We start from the raw sequence: 23,354 nt of genomic DNA, 5'->3' as shown, positions 1-23,354 counted from the left end.
TGTCAAGATTTTGCGCCATAACCTGCTAGCCAGTGCAGCCAAATTAGTAATTCATGATCGGTATATTTTTATGGATGATAATGATCCGAAACGTACAAACGTACAGCAAATAAAACTCAAAAGTGGTTAGTATTTAACATTCGCCAACGAATTCATATCCCTTCACAGTCTCCTGACTCAGACATAATTGAAAATTTGTGACATATTTTAGATAAAAATGTACGAAAACACCAAATAACTGGAAGAAACCACTTCAAGGATCTTCTACAGCAAGAATGGGAACAAATTAACACGGAATTAATTAAAATCTTCGTCCACTAAATGCCGAGACGTCTACAAGTGGTAAGAGTTGCCCACTGACTTCATACAAAATATTAAATTAAAAAAAATAATAATAAAACGCGAGGTGCGCAAATACTTTCTTCGGTCACTGTATATGTTATTACTGATTCTTCTCCCGTTGATTGCCTTGTGGCATTATAAGATGCTGATATCAGTCCAGTTAAGGTGGTATAGTCTAGCTATAACCAAAGGCTATAGTATGGAAATGCCTTTGGCCATTCATTAATCCCTCAGGATAGCCATTATTAACAACCCCTCACGATAATCGAGCGATCTAACCCTTAGACCTCAGGCAACATAATATTTATTAATCAATTTTGTTAATAAATTTAAATGAGTCTGTAAGCATTAAAATTAACCAAGAAGGTAGCTTTGTTGTTTTTTTGGGATTTTATATTTATATGTGTATATTGTTTTTATCGATTTTGTAAGTACATTTCAATTTTTTTGGGGGGGGGGATTTATATAATGATTTTTTAGATAAAAATATAAGATTTTTAATACTTTTCATTTATAAACGTGATATTCTCAGGTAAATAAAAATAGTAAAAGAATCTTGTATTCACGTAAATCCGTTATATAAAGGTATCCCTTTTATAAATACACTATGTATGTGTGTATTTATGTATGTATATGTATGTGTGTATTTATGTATGTATATGTATGTGTGTGTATATATATATAAAGTGCATCTATGTATACCTTTTATCTCTATAAATTCATCTTGCTAAATGATGAATCAGCTAATCAATTAGAGGTAAGATTAATATCACAAGTGAGACGGTCTGTTAAGGGAAAGGGTTAGCAGTCAATCTAGCAAGATGGATCCCCGCAGTCGGGCCAAGAGATATTGTACCTGTTTAAATGCAAAGTGCAACCTAGGTCTAACAGCTTCGCGCATTCTAGCACCGTTCGGCGGTGATTGATGGATTGCTTCCTAATAATTTTACAGCAAGCACTTGAGCTACATTGAATTTATTAGTTACAATAAAAAAAAGGTAATACAATAACTAACGTATGAAATCAAGTAAAAGTAGCAAAATTGTTGTTTTGAATCTTTCGCTAGTTTATCATATTGTACTTGTCATTTTATAAATTCCCTAATGTGAATGTACAAATAAATATTTTCAATATTTAAAAAGAATAACCTGGTTTAAAGAAGAACTATACATTTTAATGAATCACTTGATGAGGACACCATGTTCCAGCATTCAATTAAGTAAACCAATGAACTAGCATGGTACTATACCCAAGTGGTGTGAACAAACAAGATTCTGAGTAGAGCTCCTCAGAGAAGCCAAGATGAGAAATAATATAAGGAACATGAAAAAAAAACTCCAAATAAACTTCAATAGTCACCCACCATCAGCTTAGTAAAATTTTATCATGCTGAATATTAATCCCAGTCAAATTAACTGACAAAGTTTAATTTATTAGCAATACTAAACCTGATTTTACCCCTTCCCTTTTAGGCCTAAACCCCATATAATCAGTTTTTGTATTAATTAATCAAGAATTGGGGTTTTCTTTTCCTGTTCACAATGGAAAATTAGTTTCAAATCCCATCAGAAATACGGCTCACACCAGTCCTACCAGTTATAAAACTAGTTATATTGATTCTGATAATTTCCACTAAGATAGTATATCACGATCTATCCAGGAAATACCTGAATTAAGGTATCCCTCAAAGATTATTATATATTGTCACTGATATGCACATAGTAGCATTTACATCCCTGTTTTAGACAGCAAATGCTGATTTCAGTTTTTATTATAATCAAATGTTGAAGGTGTTAAGTACCAACAATTAAATTAAGTATTGTTAATGACACGGGCCCTATAATATATATCATAGAAAGCTGTCACACAAGGCTTTCTATTCCATATTCCTGAAAGTCTCTTCATCGACACTATCCTCTATCGACATCCCTTGTTGCAAGTTAGCTGAATATCACCTCAAGCTTACTTCTAGCTTGAGGTGATATTTAGCTAATCATTCTTGTAAAAGTAATATAAGAGGATAATAGAATCATTCTTGAGAATAAAAGTTGGACAGAGTTGTCGAAGGACATTCTAAGAGATCAGTCGTATTTTAATCTGTAGATATTAGTTGTATACAGTATATCGTAGACTTTTTATCTTCACTCAACAAATAAATAAAGAAAGTATATTTTACCGAACTCTGCGGAAGGATTCCGTAACTTTACCCAAAAGGTTATTTTTCTTTGTTATGGTTTCTGTTATTTATTGGCGGGAAGGCCCATCTCGTACAATCACCTCCCTCCCCCCCCCTGAACACAGATGTTGAGAACCTATGGTTCCAATTATGAGGAACTTGATTCTTTAATTTATTTATAATGTCAAAATTTTATTTATAGCTTAATCATCAATTTGAATGTTTCCAATATTCTTATTATATGCCAGTAAGGTTAATTTTTATTTATTTTTTTAAATATATAAAATAAGTAAAGGCCGTAGGAGGAGAAAAATCCTTCGGAAGAAGGGAAGGCTAAGTTAGACAATATGCCGAGAGGTCCCATCTGGCTCCTACACGACGACCATATTGCAACGGCCCCTTACAGATTTAATTCTCACTCTCCCTCTCCCCTCCCTCCAACAGTTCCTCACCCCTTTCGTGTGAATATGTATCCTCTCCCTCCAGCCAATACCCTCCTGTCGATAATTAAATAAGACTGATCCTCCATACCAGCGGCTGGGATTGTGGTCCGTAGTGATTACATTCCCCCAATGGGAAAATGTTTCGCGCTCCCGGTAAGGCTCAGGAATGGATTGCTATCGTATTTTTCTTCTTTTTTCTTATTTATTTATTGGAGATCCGCACGAGCAACAGATCTTTCATGGGAGGGTATTTTTAAAAAAATAAAATCTTTCATTTCAATCTGATACTTTTTACTTTAAAAATGAAAAAAGAAAAAAAATGCAATGATATCCTTTATAAAACGTAGTTATTGACTATATTTTATTTCTGTATTAGTCCGGTTTTCCGTTCTTGGAACGGTTTTAATCCCCCTGTTGCTAAGCATAGTAGCATAAGGAGAACTAATTTTTATAATTTCATCATTATTGCCCATCATCGGGTTGAGATTCAGTGATGATTAAGTTAGTGAGTGTGATGTTACAGACATGTACAGCAATGGGTTTCCACGAACCTGTACAGAATATTAACAAAATACACATAGATCTAAAATTGAAATCTTTGCTAATACTAATCTGGTTTAAATAATTTTAGATATGTATTGTAAAGGATACTTAATATTTTAAATGAGTGTTTATAATCTTATAAGAGATATATAGTCTTCGATTTATTCGAAAAACTATATATTTTTTTAATTTTATTTTATTTTTAGTTATTAGGAATAATTTTTTATAACTAGGCTGAGCTCTATTAAATATAATAGAGTAATTATATATAAAGCAGTAATTAATTATTAGTAAGAATTTTAGAGGATGAAGTCATCTTCATGTCATCTAATTTCATAATTAAACCAACGACAGGTTATGAAATGATTCTTAAAATGATTTGAGTCTCACTTCGGATGACTAGACTGAACATTGAAAAATGCACCTCAAAAGTTTTTACTCTCAGACGCCCACCAGGCCCCACCAGAACTGATCATCAAAGGTAAGAATGTAAAATGGAATCCTGCCAGTGAAACAGTATGATACCAGGGGATTCACCCTTGGGAAACCCAATCACAACCTGAAGACTGAAGCCCAAGCTGCTGCAGGACATTCTGTTATAAATTCTATATTTATCAGTTCTGTTATTGTCACTCTAAAATTTTATTTTATCTTATTTTTTTCTCTTCACCTTTTTCTGAAATTCGCTTTCTTTCTTTTTTTCCCATTATAAGTCAATTATTTATTTTTTTAAATCCATAAATGTCATTCGAATTGTTATTATTTTTATCTTTTATCAAGAATTATTATTTTAACTTGTTTATTTTATCGTAATATTATTTATTTATTTATAATTTTGTATAAAGTTAGGGGGTCTTTTGTATGAAACTATACTCCCAACTATAATCAATTGCTAAGAAAACAAAAAAATGTATGTAAGGCCCACCAGGCTGATCTGGTATTAAAAAAATCTTTACCTCACTTCCTTTCTTAACAATATTTTAAAGTAACATTTTTAAGTTTTAAAAACTTTTCTATATTCCACTGATATAAAATATCAGGATTAATGTAAAAAAAATAAGATAATTATTAACTGTTTTAACGACTGTAGATAATAGCAGTGACTGATAAGGTTTACTAAGTAACTAATAAAGTTATGGTCTAGTGTTATTGTCAGTTATGTGTCAGGAGAGGGAAGGCAAGTTGTCCCGATAAGTTGGGACATTGCGGCCATTCTTCGGCTAACTACAAAAGACGGTTTTGGACCCGAAAGTTTCAAAACCGCTATAGAAGGGGATATGGCATTAGCTACCTTTGTTAACCCGTCCCCTAACCTCCTTACCTCAATTCATCACCTTTTACTAGACCAGTGTTGCATTGTTCACTCAATGGCTCGGAGACTCAGTAGTCTTGTGATTAAACTTATATGGACTAGGATTGTAAGTATTCATTTATGCTTTATCTATTTAAGTTCAATGATGCTAAATGCAAGAACCAATCAAGCATTTTTTTAATCATCTTAATATATTTTAATCCACACTTTTCTTCAATTGAAAGAAATTCAGTGGATCAACATAATAGCAAAGTGAAAAAAAAATATCATGTGAGCAAAATAGTGGTCCCAGTAACTAGTTAATTAGGTATTTGCTTAATTAATTAGGTAAGGAATATAAAAAGGCAATTCTTCCTGGCCGAGACCCTTCCAGGGCAACCCATTTTTTTTTTTTTTTTTTTTTTTCCGAACCCTCTAAAAAAAGAAATAAAATGTGAATTAGTAGTGCATTACTGTGCAAGAAAGAAAAGTAATTCGTGTTGTGTCTTACCTTTTACTACCTTTGGTATTTTAAGGTTACCTGTTATATTTAATTTTACATATGTGTTATCCATTCAGGAGCTATTTTGAGTCCGGAGGTGAGGGGCCTCCTCGTGTTGTATCGCATATATGATAAAAAATAAAATAAAAATAAAAATAAAGATAAATAAAAAATAAAAATAATAAAGACAATAGATAATGGTGAAATGATAAGAGAAACAGTCTGAAATCAAAAGAAGTGTGAGGGAGGGGGTTGGGGTGCATCAACCCATTCCAGGGAGTGACGGTCCTATATCTCTTTAGAAATATTTGCTTAAAACGGGAGAGGAGACTTTAAGATAGTTAAATATTTAAAAAGTGCCTAAAATTAAAACACGGCATATGTGCTATATATCTGTCTTAAAATTACTAGTCGGGATAACCGCTGAAGTCAATCTACAAAAATAAGTTAATTCAATAATTTATATGGAGTCCTGCAAAACTATTATTATAATTGGATTCTTTTCCAAAGGCCTTTTGTGTGTTTATCAGTTACCAATTAAATACCTTTATATTTACAAAATAGTGTTACCATTAATTATATTGTATAACAAGGAGTTGTATTGGGTAATATATTAGTGTATAAAGAACATCAAGGAACAATGTGTTTGTTCACCAATGCAATTTAATCATATCAATATATGATTTTAAAAAATCATAAAATGATTAAAATAATACCAGATGAATTACATTATGACTTGTTACCTAATGTAATCTGAATAACTACGGAGTTTGGTGGTCTATGCCGTGGGATGTATTAGAGTAGGTGTCGTCTTCTTCATAAGGGATGGCGTCCCGGTATCATAGCCCTTCTTAGGACTTCGCTTGGTCAAAATCCATCTTGCCCTCTCTTCGGCCTTCTTACTTCTGTACCTCTCCTGCTTCTCTCTGTTCGTCTTGAGTATTCGTCTTACTTCTCCCTCCCCCCTCCCCCACTTGTCCCAAAAAGGGGCGTCGCCTTTTTGGAGTCCTACTTCTCATTGGGTATATGTTACACCCACTAGGTGAGCGTCTCTCCTAGGTCCTGAGAAGGAGTGAGAACCCACTGCCGATCATACGGTATATCGATATTTATCTGTTATTGGCTTCTGTCCCTCCGGCATGTGGCAATAAAGATGAGAAAAGCTCTGATACACGAGACCAGTGTGGTACACAAACACAGGGGTCTCCTTTGTTAGTTGTCAAGTATCCATTTTTGGAGGACAGGGATAGGTGCCGATGTGGCTAAATTATTTAACGGCATTTATCATATTGTTATTGTGGGAATTGCTAAAACCTCGATATACAGCCATAGTATGAGGAAGTATTGAAAAAAAATATATATGTCATATCATAAAAGATGCTCTTAATAATCATTAGTTAATGAATTTCTTTTTGAGAAATCTATTCCTCAAAAACCATTTGACGTACAAATGTATATTAACACTCAAATCAAAGCGATTTAAGTTAGGTTTTTTAGTGTTGCTGGTAATTGAAAAGATATAGAGCTCCGAACGAAAAATTATTTTTTTTTAAAGTTGTGAAACAGCCGACATTTAGTATTCCCCCTACATATACTTGGCAGACTCATCAATTTTGACAAGAAATTAACTATTTATTTTTTCTGCTAAGACTTCCAGTGGAGTCCTATACTGCCTAACTATGGTTGGGGGCCAAAGGTTTTCAATTTGTGGGACCGCCTCTCAATGAAAAAACTCAACGCCCAGGCCGGATTCGAACCGGCACCGCCAATAGACATCAAATTAGTAAGAATTTGTCATAATCACTGAGCCACTGGTGGTCAGAGTTAACCCAGCTAAGATAAGACGGATGCCATCGTCATGTCCTTTCAGAAGGGCAATAAGAGCAGACTACCCCAGCGGTTCGTCGTGGATGGCGAGGGTCGGAATATCTCCAACACCATCCTCTACCTCAGCGTAACTCTTGACCGACACCTCACCCTCTCCAGTCATGCCAAGGGGAGACTCAAGCTGGCCCGGCAGAAGTCGCATAGGCTCTACCATCTCCTGATGTCACAACAACTTTCGCTGCGTCTGAAGCTACAAATATATAAGGCCATCATTCGTCCAACGCTGCTCCATGGTGCACCACTAATGAGACACCTCTACAAAACGACACTGACACTGACTGAGACACTGACACTGACCAGAACTCCCTCCTGAGGCGAATAGTACGAGGGACATCACTCCAGTGGGCCAGGAACAGAGAAATTTGTGCAGAGCTCCAACTTCGGACAGTGCCAGAATTCATAGGCCTTAGGCACATCTAATTCTTTGACGGGCTGAAAGCCTGTGCCAATCCACTGTTCCGAGAAATCACCCCTCCACCAAGACCTGGTAGGTGGCAGAGCACTGTTCCCTTGGTCGATGTTCTCGCCTCGGGAGGGACTTCTGGCTCTACAGCCTGAAGTCATTACTTCATCATCGCCAGCCGGAATAGCCCCTCCCTATTCCTAGGACGCTCACCGCAGACTCATGCCATCGTCGATGACACCGCCTTCAGCGGACCCGGCAGCTTATCTTACAATGCCACACTGGCAAACCAAGATTCATATTGTCAGCATATATACATCCTTTCGTATTTGTATATATTTAATTTGTTATTTTTAATTTTTTTCTAGGAGGTCAGAAAAAAAAAAAAAAAAAAAAAGAGTCTTACCCCCTTCAGCGGACCCTGTAACTCAACTTATACTGCCATACGGCAAACAAAGTCAGTGTGTAATATGTATATATACTATGTATTATCATATATTTGTAATTGTAATTGTATATAAATAAAGAGGATTTGAAAATAAATAAAATTAAAAAAATGAGTCTTAGCGGAGCGGGTCCGGCGGGGAAGGATTGCCTTTTTTTTAGTGTGTCTGCTTGGTTTTGTAATCGTTAATTAAAAGAAAGAAAAAAGAAATTCTGTATATAAATTAAACTATTGCACGGAAGGACAATATATATAATCGTTAATAGCGCAAATAAGGTGTATTTATTTATTTTTTTTATTATGGTATATATGAGGTTAGTAGTGACGGTGAAATAAACCAAATAAAATTTTATAGCATAACAAACAATAAGAAAATATGAAGAATTAATAATTATCAATTAAACAAAACAAAGGAGAGGTTATCTTTTAACAAAAAATGTTTTATAGTCAATATTAAATAAATGAGTTCTGCTGAATGAAAATGAATAATGACTACCTGACCTTAAATTGTAGAAGAAAGCCATGTAGAAGATAGCCGCGAGAGAATGACTGCCAAGTATCACAGTTTATGGGCGTAGTCAGCGGGGGGCAGGAGGTGGCAGCCCCCTAGAAGTAAAAATAATTATTAATTTAATAAAGATTTTGTTCATACAAATATTAATCCTAATTACTAATAATTTTAATTTTTAAATTTTTGTATGATTCGCTTTTTCCGTCCTGAAATGTCACAACCTGGTATGTGTGATATTTCACAGTGAAATACATAATGGTAGTTGTTACGAGCCACTGATAGTGCGCAGTTGTTACGAGGCCTCAAAGATATTAATTAATTAATTATATATCAATATTAATATTTTACATTACATGCAACTGTGCAATTTATACAATTACTTTTAATTTAATCAAATCCATTGATTCCTTTTATAAGAGTGTTAAGTGTTTGTATCAATCAAACATTTTATTTGAATACAAATCTCATTAAAACTGTTTTAAAGGCAAAAACGAGATATAATTTTTTTCCATATAAGTAAAAACAAATTAAATATTTGTGTACCGAAGATTGTACGATTTAATTCTACATATCTAAGCTCTTAGTTTGCTTTAGGAATTGTTTGTCAGTTTGAATAATCTATGATATCAGGCCATTACATTTCCAGGGATTAGAAGACATCTGATAATGTTTGATAATAATGGTTTTTGCAGGTAATTTTGTATATGGATCCCTTATAGAATTAATATTACAATTTCCAGGTTTACTGTAAATTTTCCTGCACTTCCTAGTCCATCTTGGTTTCCAAATAAGCAAATAGTAATTTTAGATTAATCTGAATAAATAAAAGATATAAACATGGAACATATAAGCTACACCACATAAACCCACTTAATCCTTGGCGGTCTATATATTTGCAATGAGTTACTACCTACTGTATCATCTCCCATCCTTCTTTACTTACGGATGTTAGCTATGCTCCGGTTGTCAAAGAGTTGGTATATCCATCCTTCCCTTTGTGCCGTCGACCGCGATGTTATCTCTGCATGGAACTCGGTCAGGCTGGGTTCTCCACTCCGTTATGTTGATTATCTTTATTGCCATTTCGATCATTGCTCTTTGACGGATAAATTTTATTGTCTCAGAAGAAATATGCATTGAGATTATATCTTTATAATTCTTTTATTCAGTATTAATTTACAACAGTGGTTTATGCGAAATCATAATATTTTTTTTAAACTTAATTGACAAGCTGACACATTATTGATTAAGTCTGGCTTTTAAAATGACTGTAAGGATGTAGTGCAATGGGTTTAAACTATTCTTTTTATTGTATAAGAAGATATTAAAAACCTTGAATTATACATATAAACATTGATTGCTCTTTCTTTATGTTATTTTATTGGAATTTTCTTCTCTTATGGCTTATGTATGGTACATCATCTAATTTATTTATTTTTATACTACGGGGTACCCCCTGTTCTTCTAATAGCGGACCAACTATATTGCAAATTATAAAACTCTTCATTTAATTGTATTATTCATTCCTGCTCAAATTGTATAACTGTAATTTTCATGTATTCTGTAGTTCATATTGTATTATTTTTTTCAATGTGGTGTAAGCAGGAAAATAAAATCAAGTCTTTTCCCAGCATTTTAATTTGTATCCCACCATTTCCATCAGTCCACCTAAAAAAATATATTACACGTTAATTACTAAAAACATTTTTATACATATCAATACAAAAAATATTGGATTTTTATTACTTTCATTTAAATTTTGTATAAACATTATTTTTAATTTTGTATAGTTCATATAAATATTTTTTTTCTTTTTGTTAGTATTATTGTCATATTTTGTTAGTTTATTATAAGGGATATTTTATGATGTTATATTATTTAATTTATTTTTGTTTTGTATTTTAATTAAACACCCATTTCAAATACCTGTTCTATTATCTCAAAGGGACTTATCCCCAAAATAAAGAAATTATATTTGTCGGATTTACATAATCCGATTTTCCGATGCTGTTTTTGTCTTTGTATAAGGTCAAGCGTCTCATTTTTTGATGCCCCCCTTGTCGAGTATGCCGGAGTACCACGAAGACGCCGCAATTGTGATGCCGCCTGAAACTATCTTTGAGGTATACAAGCTAGGACCTGTCTTGATTCTTCCATCATGGCATGTTCGTGGATTAGCTGGCCAACCTCTAGGATAGAGAGAACTATATATACCGTTTCGCCTATCAGTCTAGACTAAAGAACCGGTATAGGACGCAAGACGTCACCGTTGCAGTGAAGACATCACCCAGATAAAGCAATAAAAATAATATCACACCCAAAGGTCTGTCTTATCTTATATTACGAATAATAATTCTTAACCCATTTGCCACCTCAGGGATTTTATTTTAGTCTCAAAATATATATGTGTTCTCTAACAAGCAGCGTATTCTCTCATAATTTAACTCCCATGTTCCACTCTAATTTAATAAAATTTTAGCATATATTCAGCGTACCTGGATTAAGGCACTGATGAAACAACATTATTATTATTATACCAGATCAATTTAGCTGAATATTATTAATTTATTATTTTTAAACTTATTTTAGGAGTACCTAATTGCTACGTAACTTAAAAAAATAAAACATAACAAAATAGCAGGCTCTATTATCCTCAACCTTATTTTCACTCAAACTACATGATATCTTATCACTGAACAACAATTGCTTTCCTATCCACAAAAATGTAATAAACTTACCTATTTCCCTTATAGATATTATGAGTGGTCAATTGAAGTTTAATATAATTTGTCAAGGCAGTGACGCTACACTTGTATTGAAAGCGTCGAGATTTCCTGGAGTTCTGTTCTTACACAAACGGAAACCGCTCCGTCCATTGTACGATTGTGAGCAGCATGAGATAATCAGTTTGAATACTCACTTCAACAATAAGGCCTGGAGTTTGATCCTGCTTAGTTGGTCATTCACTATCATTGATCATTCAAGGTCGAGGAATCAAGATGTTAATCGGTATTTTTGATAGCTGGGAAAATCAAGAGAATGATTGTAAATAAGCTAAATCAGAAAAATGGATTTTGAGCGTGCAATTCGAAAAAGGATACAGGGTAGGAGCGTGACGGCAATCCACTGGGTCCTCATATTTTCATCTTAATATTGTGTTATATCTGTTTTAATAGTTAGTAGGACCATTTTTCAATTTTAAAATTCTGATTTATCCTAGAAGAACTTGTTTAGAATGTTATTGCACAGGAAGTTACAAAATTCTGAAGTTGGAAAGAATGTGCTTTCATACGTCAAAATGTCAACGATTTTTTTTCTATACAAAAAAATATTTGACCACCAAAAAGTGTGTTTCAGGTAATCTAAAGTCACCGAAACTCTGAAACAAGATGAGCTCCCAATAATGTAGGCTCTACTAGCGCCCCATGAGGCCAACGGCAAAGGCTTACCTCCTCTAGCACCCTCTGTGGGAGAAGAAGGAACTTGTGCACGAGAGAGCCATTTTCTTTTCTAGAAGCAATCCTTATTTTTTCACTTTTATAGGTAACATTCGACCATGTGTGAGTGTGACACTTCCTGAAGTGTCTTCCAGCGGCAGAGGAGAGAGAGGTATAGGAATGTGGAGAGGAGAAAGGAAGCAAGTCCACATAATTAAATATAGTTCACATCATTCACCATTATTATCGATAGGCATATCTACAGTTTTTTTAGACACATGATCAAAATTAATTAACTCTTTTTAACCATAAATGTTCTATTTCTGCCACCCCTTCATCACCTGTAACTTATGCAATAGATTTTTCTTTCTAGTCAATTATGTTCCTTTTATCAGTACATTCAATTATAAAGAGTCAACTAAAACCCAACCACCCAATCAAGAATGAAGGTGCGCCTGGTTGGCGCATAAGTGAAAGGCGCATTTCATTCAAAGTGTTCAATTTTTTATGCGATTATAATTGTTAAAAGTTTGTTACATTACAAAGGCTAAGTCTAAGACCCATTGATGTTGAGTGGCGAGAACTGCATGCTGTACTAATCGGTCCCCTATATAATACTGGGAGCCCTACCAATTAGATGGTATTATTATAATTAGTTTGCTATTGAAGCGTTGCCGCTCTAAGGACCCAGAGTGTAAGACAGTCTCTCATCCTAACCAGTGCAAGTCTCTTTGATCTATTGATCTGTCTCTCAAGCTCAAGCCCGATCCGCCTACTATGTGTTAATGAGGTGCTATTTATAGGATACTAAAAGTTTTATATACCTACGCCGCATGGTTATTGCTTTTCCACCTTCTGCTAGTCCTGGGCAGATAGGAAGTACTGCTACTAGACCAACGGTTGTACAAGCAGGCGATTTAGTCGACCATCAGTTTTTACCCAATTAAGGGTACACCGGAGGGACTTCGACCCCAGAGGGCTGACTCACGGCTACAGTAAAACAGAAAAACATTATCTGCCACAGCCAGATTCGAATCCAAGTCTTTGGAGTTAGTAATACAGTACAACATAGGGCTACCGCTTCCGCATATTACTGGTGACTGGTGTCACTTAGTGAAAACCCTACTAGCATAACAGTCTGTTTGACAATCCCATAAGATCCTAGTATCTCTTTGGAATACTTTAAATCTAAATTAGATTTAAATTTATATACTTTTAAAGCAAATCAGCGATATAAAGATATAGTTATCTTCACTTTTTTCACTTTATATCACCTTTTTTTCACGCCAAAGTTTTTGATGTAAAGTATTATCAACCATCCCTCAAATATATTTTGCCCTTAAAAAGATATTCGAAACAATATTTATGCATTCATATTCATATTTTCACGTAGAAACTAGATGCCATAACTCAGCAAAGTATTGACTTATGCAGACTCCTTATGTCGTCTTCACAAAACTCTCTAACTCCTCAACTAGATTAGGCTTAGTAGCCGAAACATCAAGGGCAGTGAGGCTGATAACATACTATGGAAGTGGGAGCCATTGTGTAGGAATAGATCTTTGACCCAGAGTTCCTTGTTTTGACTACTACCTCTCCCAGAGTTGGGAAAAAGTTAGCTATAACTAACAATTAAAAACTCAAGCTAGATTAGCTTTAATTACATTGTAAACTACAAACTAACCGGCTAAATATTAGTTGTTTCCTCATTGCTAACTCTTGGAACTAAATGATCTGAAATCAGCAACTAACATTTTGTTATGAAGCGCTAGACCATTGCTATAACTGATATTTAGTTAGTTCTTTCTTCTTTAGGTTAAATTAAAAAATAATACTATAATAAAAAAATCCAAGTACAGGCTTCATTTTAACTTTTTTTATTTTTGACATATGACCATGTTTAATTTTTCTCAGGTCAATGGATTAAATCTAGAATTGCTGAGAATGAAAAAAAAATCAATATTACGATAACGCGTTTGCATATCGATTTATTTTAACATTTCGGATTTCTAACATATTGGGGACAATATACAATAATAATAATATTTTATTTATTCTGAGACGAGTCCCTTTAGAATAATACAAAGAAATCAATAGATGAGGGTTGAGGAGCCTCAGAGATACATAAACAAAAAAATACAAAGAAATATAAACAGTCATTATAAAAAATAATTATAGGTCACTTTCTCACTTTTATCAGTTGAACAATAAAAAAAAAAAAAAAAATTAACAAATGAAAAGAGAAAATAAAACGATGTAAAAATAATTAAGAATCATATAATAGTTAACATATATATTTACAATTTTATGGGGCCTGAATGGATAAGAAATTATTGAACAGGCGGGATTTAAAGGTCGGGAGGGTATTGGAGCGACGGATGTTGGAAGTTCCATAAGGATGAGGGTCGGATAATTAAAGATCTATCGAAAGCAGCGGTTCGGTGGGTCTTTGTCCGGAGACGAATCGAATGAAATCTGAAGACCGGAAACGGGTATTGCGGGAACGAATAGAGGATTTAAATTGAAGGAGCTCGGAGATGTATGAAGGACAGCGGGATTGGATGACTTGGAAGATGAAAGAGAGCACAAAATACCTAAGACGGTAGGAAGCCACTTCAACTCTGGATAAAACGGGAAACAGAGGCGTCCCTAGGGATCCCGAAGATGAATCGTACACAGCAATTTATCTAACGTTTTAATTTCGCCTCGAGATCCCCAGAGACTCCCCCATATACTGTACAGCAATAGTCAAAATGAGGAAATATTAGCTAAGTGACTAGGAGCCTACGAGTTTCAAATGGAAATAGGTGGCGGAGGTAATTTAAACGTTTTAAAATTGAAACAGTATGGCGGGAGATATTGGATACATGTATTTTCTAGGAAAGTGTTTGATCAAAGGTTATTCCCAGGTTTTTGATGGTGGAGTAAAATTTGGTGGGACTATCATGTAGGAACAGAGTTGGAATATTAGGAACAGTTTTAAGGAGATGATTGGAGCATATTAAGATTGCCTACGTCTTCTCCGCATTTAGCTTCAACTTGTTAGCTCTTGCACATTTACAAATCCCATCCAAATCTTCTTTAAGTTTTTCTGTGGCTGGTAAAAGGTCAGAAGGCGGGAAGGACGGGTATATTTGGAAATCATCTGCATAGATGTGGTAATAGGAGTGATGGGTCTGGAGGGGAAGGTCATTAATGTAAATAGCTAAAATAGTAGGAGATAAAGGGAAGCCTTGAGGAACACCACATGGAAGGGGGAGGGTCTTAGATGGAGGTTGACCTGGGACGACTACATACTGGGACCGATTTGAGAGAAAGGATTTGAACCACAGGGCACTGTTGGATAGAGGAAGATTACGCAATTTAGTTAAGAGGATGTTATGGTCAACTGTGTCAAACGCTTTGGAAAAGTCTAGAAGGATGAGGATAGTGAGGTTTTAGTGTTCAATGGAGTTTTGGAGGTCATAGGTTATTTTAAGGAGAGCGGATTGCGTTGAATAGCCAGATCAAAAGCCATATTGGAAAGGGTTGGTAAGGGAACGTTCATCTAGGAAGTTGGAGAGTTGATTTTGGACAAGGCGTTCTAACGGTTTGGAAAGGTTAGATAGAAGAGAAATAGGACGGAAGTCATGTAGTGAGCTGGGGTTGGAAATTTTCTTCAAAGGTCGGACAAGGCCAGTTTTCCAGGAAGATGGGAATATGGAGTTTTGCAATGAAAAGTTGTAGATGTGGTAAAGAACGGGAATAACGACAGAGGGGCTGGATTTTATTAGTTTTACTGGAATACCATCAGGGCCATAATCATTAGTGTGGGAATTTAGGACAGCGGAAATTAATTCATCGTAGGACAGATGTGACTAAAAGAAGTCTACAGGATTGAAATTGTGATGTTGAATATCGGAAATAGAGGAATTATGAGCGTAAGATAAGTAATAGTCATCAAATAGACATCTGGAGTCACATGGAAGGAACTGAGATTATTGGTTTCTGGTAGGGATAGTTTACGAAGTATTTTCCATTTGAATTTGGAATCAGGAGCATTGGAAAGGGCATTATGAAAGTGGGAGGATTTAGAAAGTCGGACTGCGGGTTGGGTTTCATTCCGGAGGATCTTGAAAGACGTGCAATCGGCAGGTAAACAGGTTCGACGGTATTTGCGCCTCGTTGTATCTCTTCTTTTCATCATTTCCTTTATTTCGGGGGTCAGACAAGGTGCAGTGGGACTGCATATGGTTCTGGTTTTCAAAGGAGCATGGATATCTAATATGGATTCTAGGTTTGAGGTCAGGTTGGTTACCATTGGGTCAATGGAGTTATAGGAATATATGATGTCCCAGTGGAGAGAATTAAAGTCAAGCTGAAGGGATTCATTAGTGATAAGGTCTAAATTGCGGTATGATACTATTTTGGAGGTAAAGGATTTCACGGGTAGGTCGTATGTAATTTAGATCAAATCATGTGATGAGAGAAATGGAACGGGATGTTGAGAAGAAGACAGGATTTTGATGGGTGAGTCACTGATGTAAAGGTCTAACCAGGTGTTGGAAAATTGGGTGTGATGGGTAGGAGAATAAGGAACAAGATGAAGGTTAAGGGAAAACAGCAGGTCAGTTAGGAAATGCTTTTCAGAAGATTGGGAGAGCATATTCTCGTTAAAATCTCCGGCAACAATAATATTGGTATAGTGGGAAACTAGGTTGACGAGGTAGTATTCAAAGAAGTTGTCGAATGAAACACGAGGAGGGCGGTAAACTACGGCAAATAACTGAGGAGAGGTAATGGAGGAAATTTCAATGAACAAGTATTCCATGTGAGCAAAGTCATGAGAAGGAACTCCTACAGTACAGGAGGATTTTGGCCTTAAGACTTTCATGGATATATAATCCAACACCACCTCCCGTGCGATCAGGTCTGTCATGGCTTAGGAACGAGTAATTTGGTCGGGAAATCAGGGAGGAAGGGATAAAAGGTCTTAGCCAGGTTTCAGATACTGCTATAATGTGATCAAAATTGTCAAGAAAATATTTCTAAAATTCATCGTAGTGTGCGATAAGGGATTGTGCATTGGTGTGACAGGAATTCAAGATATTAGTCATGACTGAACAGTTTAGAAGTAGAATTTTAGAGAAAAGGATTGTGGAAGGGGAATAGGATATAACATTTTTTAAATCTAATATTAAATTTATATATAGTAAAAAAACAAACAAAATAAAAAGCAAACATTAAATAAACTTTGAAATAAAAAACTAAATTTCTAGTGTTTCGAAAACAATATTCAATTAAGATTAATTTTTAGCTTAAAATATAAATATCTTCCTGTTTTAGATAAATTAATAGAGATTGGATAATTATCAAATAAAATTCTAAGTCATTTATCAAAAAATAAAAACCATTGAAAATAAAATAAAATATTTCTTGCGAGAAAAAAATAATACAAATATAAAGAAATAGACAGCTACATTTAAACAAAAATAGAGAAAACAGGAAATATAGAAAATTATAATAAAAACATTTCTGGCGAGAAAGCATAAATTAACTGTACACTCAGGGTAATTTATATATAATGTTCAGCTGAAGACGTCCAGGTCACTTGATTTTCCTATGGTTACTGCTGGGAATCCATCCGACTGCCTGCAACGAACTTTACCCCCGCTAAACCAGACACATTTTATTTTTGCTGTCATTTTCTTCTGCCTGGCTAACCAATAGAGGTGTTTATTGGCAGGCGTCATGGCTTCACTCACATAGACGCGGTGCGAGTCGTTCTCTTCTCAGCCTAGATGGCGTGTAGAGAAATCTCTCTTTATTCTTCGCTGCCGCACTAGCTTATCTTATACTGTTTGACGAATGAATCTTGCAATAATCGGACCTGGGGTCCCTTCCTGGTTGGGTTTGAGTCTCACGGCGTGATCAAGATCGTCCGGACTCAACTTGACTCCCAGACCCGCTCCGATGCTAAGAATTGTGCCTGTCACGGTTTCACCTGGCTTCTCAGGGATTCCCCTTATTCTATGGTATTTTCAAGATGAACCTGCTCTGTGTAGTTTAGTCGACTTTCGAGCTCTGATATTTTTGCTTTTAGCATGTTGTTTTCGGTTGCTAATTTTTCAACGTATGTTTTTTGTTCATCTAGAAGTGTCTGTCCATTTTTTCGAATGAAAGTTCCGATTGCTTCTGCAGAGTTTCTTTCATCAGTCTTCGAGAGATACTAGACTGAGATGATATATGTCAAAATTAATTGATACGCAAGCGAGCGATCATAAAATCTGTTTCATTTTCCGTACCTCCGATTACATACATAGAGACCCCAGTATGTTAGAAATCGGAAAAGTTCAAATAAATTGATAGGCAATTCCGTGATTATAAAATCAATCTTTTTTTTGTTTTTTTTAGCACCTCCAAAATCTTATGAAGGACCTTAATATGTTAGTATAACCACTAATATGGTTAAATAATTAGTTCCTCTAAAAAAATGTAACTGTTACTGTTTGTTAGCTACCGCTGAATCCTACTACTAAATTAGTTGTTAGTTGAAATGGACAACTAACAACTAATTTAGTTGGTAAGATTTTGCGGTAGCTAAGACCCGATAGCTAAATTAGTTCCAGTTTTTTTTAGGGGAACTAATTCTGACAAATATATAGCCATTAGTTTGTCCTGACATTATTTGTCATTCAGACAAAAGTCTGAAGACATTATTTTGACATGATTGACTAGACCTCATGGCTCGAGGAATTTCGCTGTTCTGTTGTCTTATCTTGGCAGGCGATAATGTTGAATAACTAAGAACAGGTTAACACATACAATTGTGACCATATGCTATGAGTCCAGGCTTATCCTTGTCGTCATTTGTAATCTTCGACTTGGATATAGATTTTAAGCATTATACTTTAGAACATTTTTAAATTTATTGTTTTTGACATACATATAAATTTCTATTAAAACTAACTTATAAGACAACATTAATTTTAAATATGACCATTTGAACACTAACTTGATTACATCTCATAAAAAACCTTCTAGACTGTTTTCTAGATACTATCGATAGTCGACAAATCACTAAACTCCCACTGGAACATTTGTCTAGCTATGCCAATGATAACAATCTTTCTCGATAGTTAATCGATATGGAGAATATTGTTTTATAATCATGATAACTATATTTAAATGGTTCTAGTTTAATCGATGTTTATTAGTTAGCTAAAAACTATAGTTGGCCATCTTATGGAAATTTTATATTGAGTGAGAAACTTTTTTTAATCGATATAATGCATGATAAATTAATATAACGTTGGTATTTTTGTATGATTACCAAATTAATAAAATAAAATCTTGATCTAGAAGCGATTGCTTTCAAAATGTGATTGATTGTGTTTTGTTTATTCATATTTTATTATTATAGAGTTTGAAATGAAATAAAAAAAAATAATTAAGTTTAATTTAATTAATTAGTTACTGATATATTCGGAATACATTTGGCATCATATTCCTTTATTATATTTTTCTAAAATTTTGGATTGATAAAATCGATGCATATATAATTGGTACATCATACATAGCAGAACAGTATGGGTGAGTGCTTGTATTTATTTTTCAATCTTTTTTATAGGGTAAAGTATTGGAAATGCGATCTACTCATGAGATTAGTTTTAGTACCTGTTTTATTATAAATTATTATGTAACCGTAAGACTATTTTTTAGAAAAAAAAGTGTGTGGTTTTTTGGCTAGAATTGTATAAATAACCTTTTCAATAAGTTTGTAAGTGTAAATATGATGTTCATCCCATAAAATTTCAAATTAAGTGACATATTTAATTTGAATCCTCCACGTTTTTTCACGAGAATAAATTTTTCTAAAAGTTACTTTAAATTTAATTCTATCTCTAAGGTTATAAAATCTTTTTTATTCAATCTAAAATGGTTTTCATTCTACAAAGTAAGGTCGGGAAAATCTCATTTCGTTTCTTTTTACACGACACCGCCTTTCGAATTAAGAGGTAGCGTAATATTTTTATCGTCAAGTAGTATTCTCATTATTTTATCTTAATTCTTTTAAAATTTGAAAGATAATTTTCGATTAACATTCGCTGCCATTGTGAAAAAAAGTAATTTTTATCTTGTTTCTACTTGGAATTATTTAAATAATAAATTATCCACTCATGTTTAAAGGCTGCATTTCTATTTCTTACAAACATTTGTTACTGGTGAATTATATATATATATAGTTCCAGGGTTCGAATCCTGCTATTCCAGGTAATTATTTATTACCTTTATTTTGTGCAAAAATATGAACAGCAGTAATGTACATTTAAAATTATTCCACAAATGGAAGTGTCCTTTAAAGGGATTGGTCCTTATCAAAAGATTTTACTGGGCCAGTAAATTAACAATACAAAAAATGGCGTGTTTCTTACGCGTGTACTAACTTTATTACAAGTAAAATTGTAATAGAAAAAGTTTTTGTTGATTCATTGATAATATTGGTCCATTAAAGATCTAAAAAGGTAATACATGATTCGTCAAATGAGCCTCCAGAAGGTTCAGGAATATATAGCCTTCAGGTTATAAAAAATTCAACATGTCGTATCTTTGCTAATAACACTCCGATTTCAATGATCTTTTTTTTTTATTTATTGGGAATCCAATCAACAATCTAAAAAAAAAAAATAAGCGAAAAACTTAAAACATTTAATTTTGTACTTTTTTTCTACCAGGTTTTATCAGATTTCAGGAGATTTAACTTTCCCATGATGGCTCAGAACATTTAAGGAAAAAACAGAATGAGTTAAATCAGTCCATTAATTGTGAACCAAGATTTGAAACATTCCTATTTATATTTATAGATTAGGTGATGAGAAGAGATTGCGGTTGCTATGGTAACCATCTGAGAATTAAAATAAAAATTGAACCGAAATTCGATGTATTATTATTAATACTGGTCCGATTTTGGTGATATCTTGTTCTTTTAGACAGTTTGATTATATTATTATTATTATTATATTATTATCATACCAAATAAAATGTGAATAGGTTTTATCTAATAACCCTTTCTGTGCTTTAATATTAGTACTATATTGAAACAATTCAAACCGACTGACCTATCAAAGTGCAGTAAATGATTTTTTTGGAAACAAAGTTGATATACTTTATTGAACTCCTCAACAAATGCTTGAATAAGAATTTCGGAAAAAAAAACGAAAAAAAAATTCAATTAAAAATTTGAAAATTATATTTGGAAAATGGTATTATGAGGACGCAAAAACGAACTTGATTTGTTTTTTCCTACAAAAGAATTTTATTGACCGACTATATTTGAAGCTTTATAAGGTTTTTATAGTTTTTTGTGAATATAAAATCATTTGATGCAATCAGTAATATTTTTTATTTTTCTTCAGAAAGAAACAAACCGATAGAAAGATAATGTCCGTGAAACAATTTATACTTACTGAACGTTTAAATTTGTTTTTTAACTAGAAAAAAATCAACTTCATAAAATCGGGGATTTCAGTAGCTTTTAACCTTGAACTGCGACAGTGAAAATTTTGAAAAAAAACATATAAATCAGTCCAGTATTTATAAATATATATTAGATGACAAGAAGAGATTGATATAGTAACATAAATGGCAACAGCTAAGTTCCCTCTCATCGTCGTTAATTCTGGTCCGATTTAGGTATTTGATTTATGTAATTAAAATATTTATTGTGCATATTATTATATTATTTTATTAGTATATTATTCTTTCAGAAGTGCATGCTGTGCCATCAAATCCTAGTTATCCTGAAGGAGGGGATTATGGAAACAGAGGTCCAAATATGAGCTACGCGTCGACGTCGAACGATCCGAGAGGTGATTATTATTCTTCACCTGCTCGTGACCAAAACTACCTTCCACACGAAAGAGAGCTCGTGATGTCACACGGCTCCTGCAGTCATTGTCAAACCCATTGCTGCCAAAGGCCAACTGATTACCACAATCAGCCAACAGGCAGCCGAGGTGAGAGATTGGAAAGGTATGTTGGTACCATTCGTAATGAGTCTCCTCCTGTACCAACAGAATCCACTCAGGATGTCCGCCCAAGAAGTTCTATTCCGCAAGGTCAAGACGTCCCAATTCCTACCGTACCTTCCAACAATAGTGTAGACATTCCTCCACGGAATGAAGGCGAAGTAAGTGCACAAAATTATCCTCCACCGAACCTGCCTACAAAATCCCGCAGCGAACATCAACAACCTGTTGAGAGAGCTACTCACTCACAAGATACAGGAAGAAGTTGTCTCCATGCAGGACCAAGCTACAACAACGATTCCTGTCGTTACCAAACAGTGAACGTCCCTGTTGCCTGCTCTTCTCAGATGGAGACGCCATTTCGTGCCGAAGAAAGAAACAATGAACCAAGAGCTGCGCCAGTTGCAGAGCCTTGTTCATCTCAACCGATTGTTACTCATAGTGAACCTACTATCAGTGCTCCACTTCCTGGCCCTACACAATCAATTCCAGTCTCAGGATCTCAGACTGCCATACACGATTCCGTTGCGTCGCTGATGGTACCCCCGAAACCCAGTCCATCTGGGAATTTTTTCGCGGAGGGAGTGAATCAGAGTTTCAGCCCAACTTGCTTGACACACCTCAATTTCAAAGAGAAACAACTTGCTATGTCTGCCGTAAAGAAAGCCGCTACGAATATGAGTTGTGTTAATATGTTTCAGGTGAACATAATAAGTTTTTTTTTTACTATTTCTAAATTTTAATTATCTATATAATGCCAGAATGTTTTTTCGAAGCACAAATTTCTTCCTATTCTCTCAATATTTACTTCACTCTTTTGAGTCTCCTGGCCATAATATGAAGGCCATCTTTCAGGTCTAGTATATCTTTTCTAACATAAGCAACCATTCTGCTTTCACCGCTACCATCCTACTAACACGTCATCTATCAACTTCGGGTTGTTTTCAACAACACAAAATTCCAGGCGGCTTCTTTTCAGAATTTTGTCAATTTTATCAATTCATTTCAAAAATATTTAAATTTTAGTTAATATTTTATTCTTGGAAGTTGGTGGAAAGTCTTTCTATTTATTTATTAAAATTTACAACTGTATTACATATAAAAATGTTTTTAATTACATTTTTCAATGGACTACATTTGGACAAGCGATTAACCTGGAATCCTCAGACCAGACTGAAAAGGCAGGAAACTGCACGTCGATTTCGACGTCAATCTACATGACTGTAATAAGGCCAATCTGGACATATGGAGTTGAGCTTTGGGGCTTCACTAAACCTTCGAATTCCTCTCGTATTCAATCCTTACAATCCAAAATCCTTCGTAAAATCCTCAATGTTCCTTACTTTGTCACAAATAAAATCATACAT

At 34.3% G+C, this 23,354-nt stretch overlaps 1 protein-coding gene and 1 long non-coding RNA gene across 2 annotated transcripts in view; both read left to right on the top strand.

The window, feature by feature from the left end:
• Positions 1 to 23,354, top strand: part of LOC136796719 (uncharacterized) — a 465,623-nt gene that overhangs the window by 107,148 nt on the left and 335,121 nt on the right. The gene's annotated exons all lie outside the window — the stretch shown is intronic.
• LOC106686773 (uncharacterized) lies at positions 19,361 to 22,688 on the top strand (the record flags this gene model as incomplete). The annotated part of the gene is given in 2 exon segments (XM_067051176.1): positions 19,361 to 19,552; positions 21,727 to 22,688. Coding segments are annotated over 2 exon segments (966 nt in total), but the record flags the coding sequence as incomplete, so codon positions are not given.

The sequence above is a fragment of the Halyomorpha halys genome, unplaced genomic scaffold, assembly GCF_000696795.3.
Source record: "Halyomorpha halys isolate HHAL.00 unplaced genomic scaffold, Hhal_1.1 Scaffold872.1, whole genome shotgun sequence".
NCBI lineage: Eukaryota > Metazoa > Arthropoda > Insecta > Hemiptera > Pentatomidae > Halyomorpha > Halyomorpha halys.
Note: the sequence above shows the minus strand (reverse complement) of the source record. Positions and strands in the feature narration are given on the sequence as shown.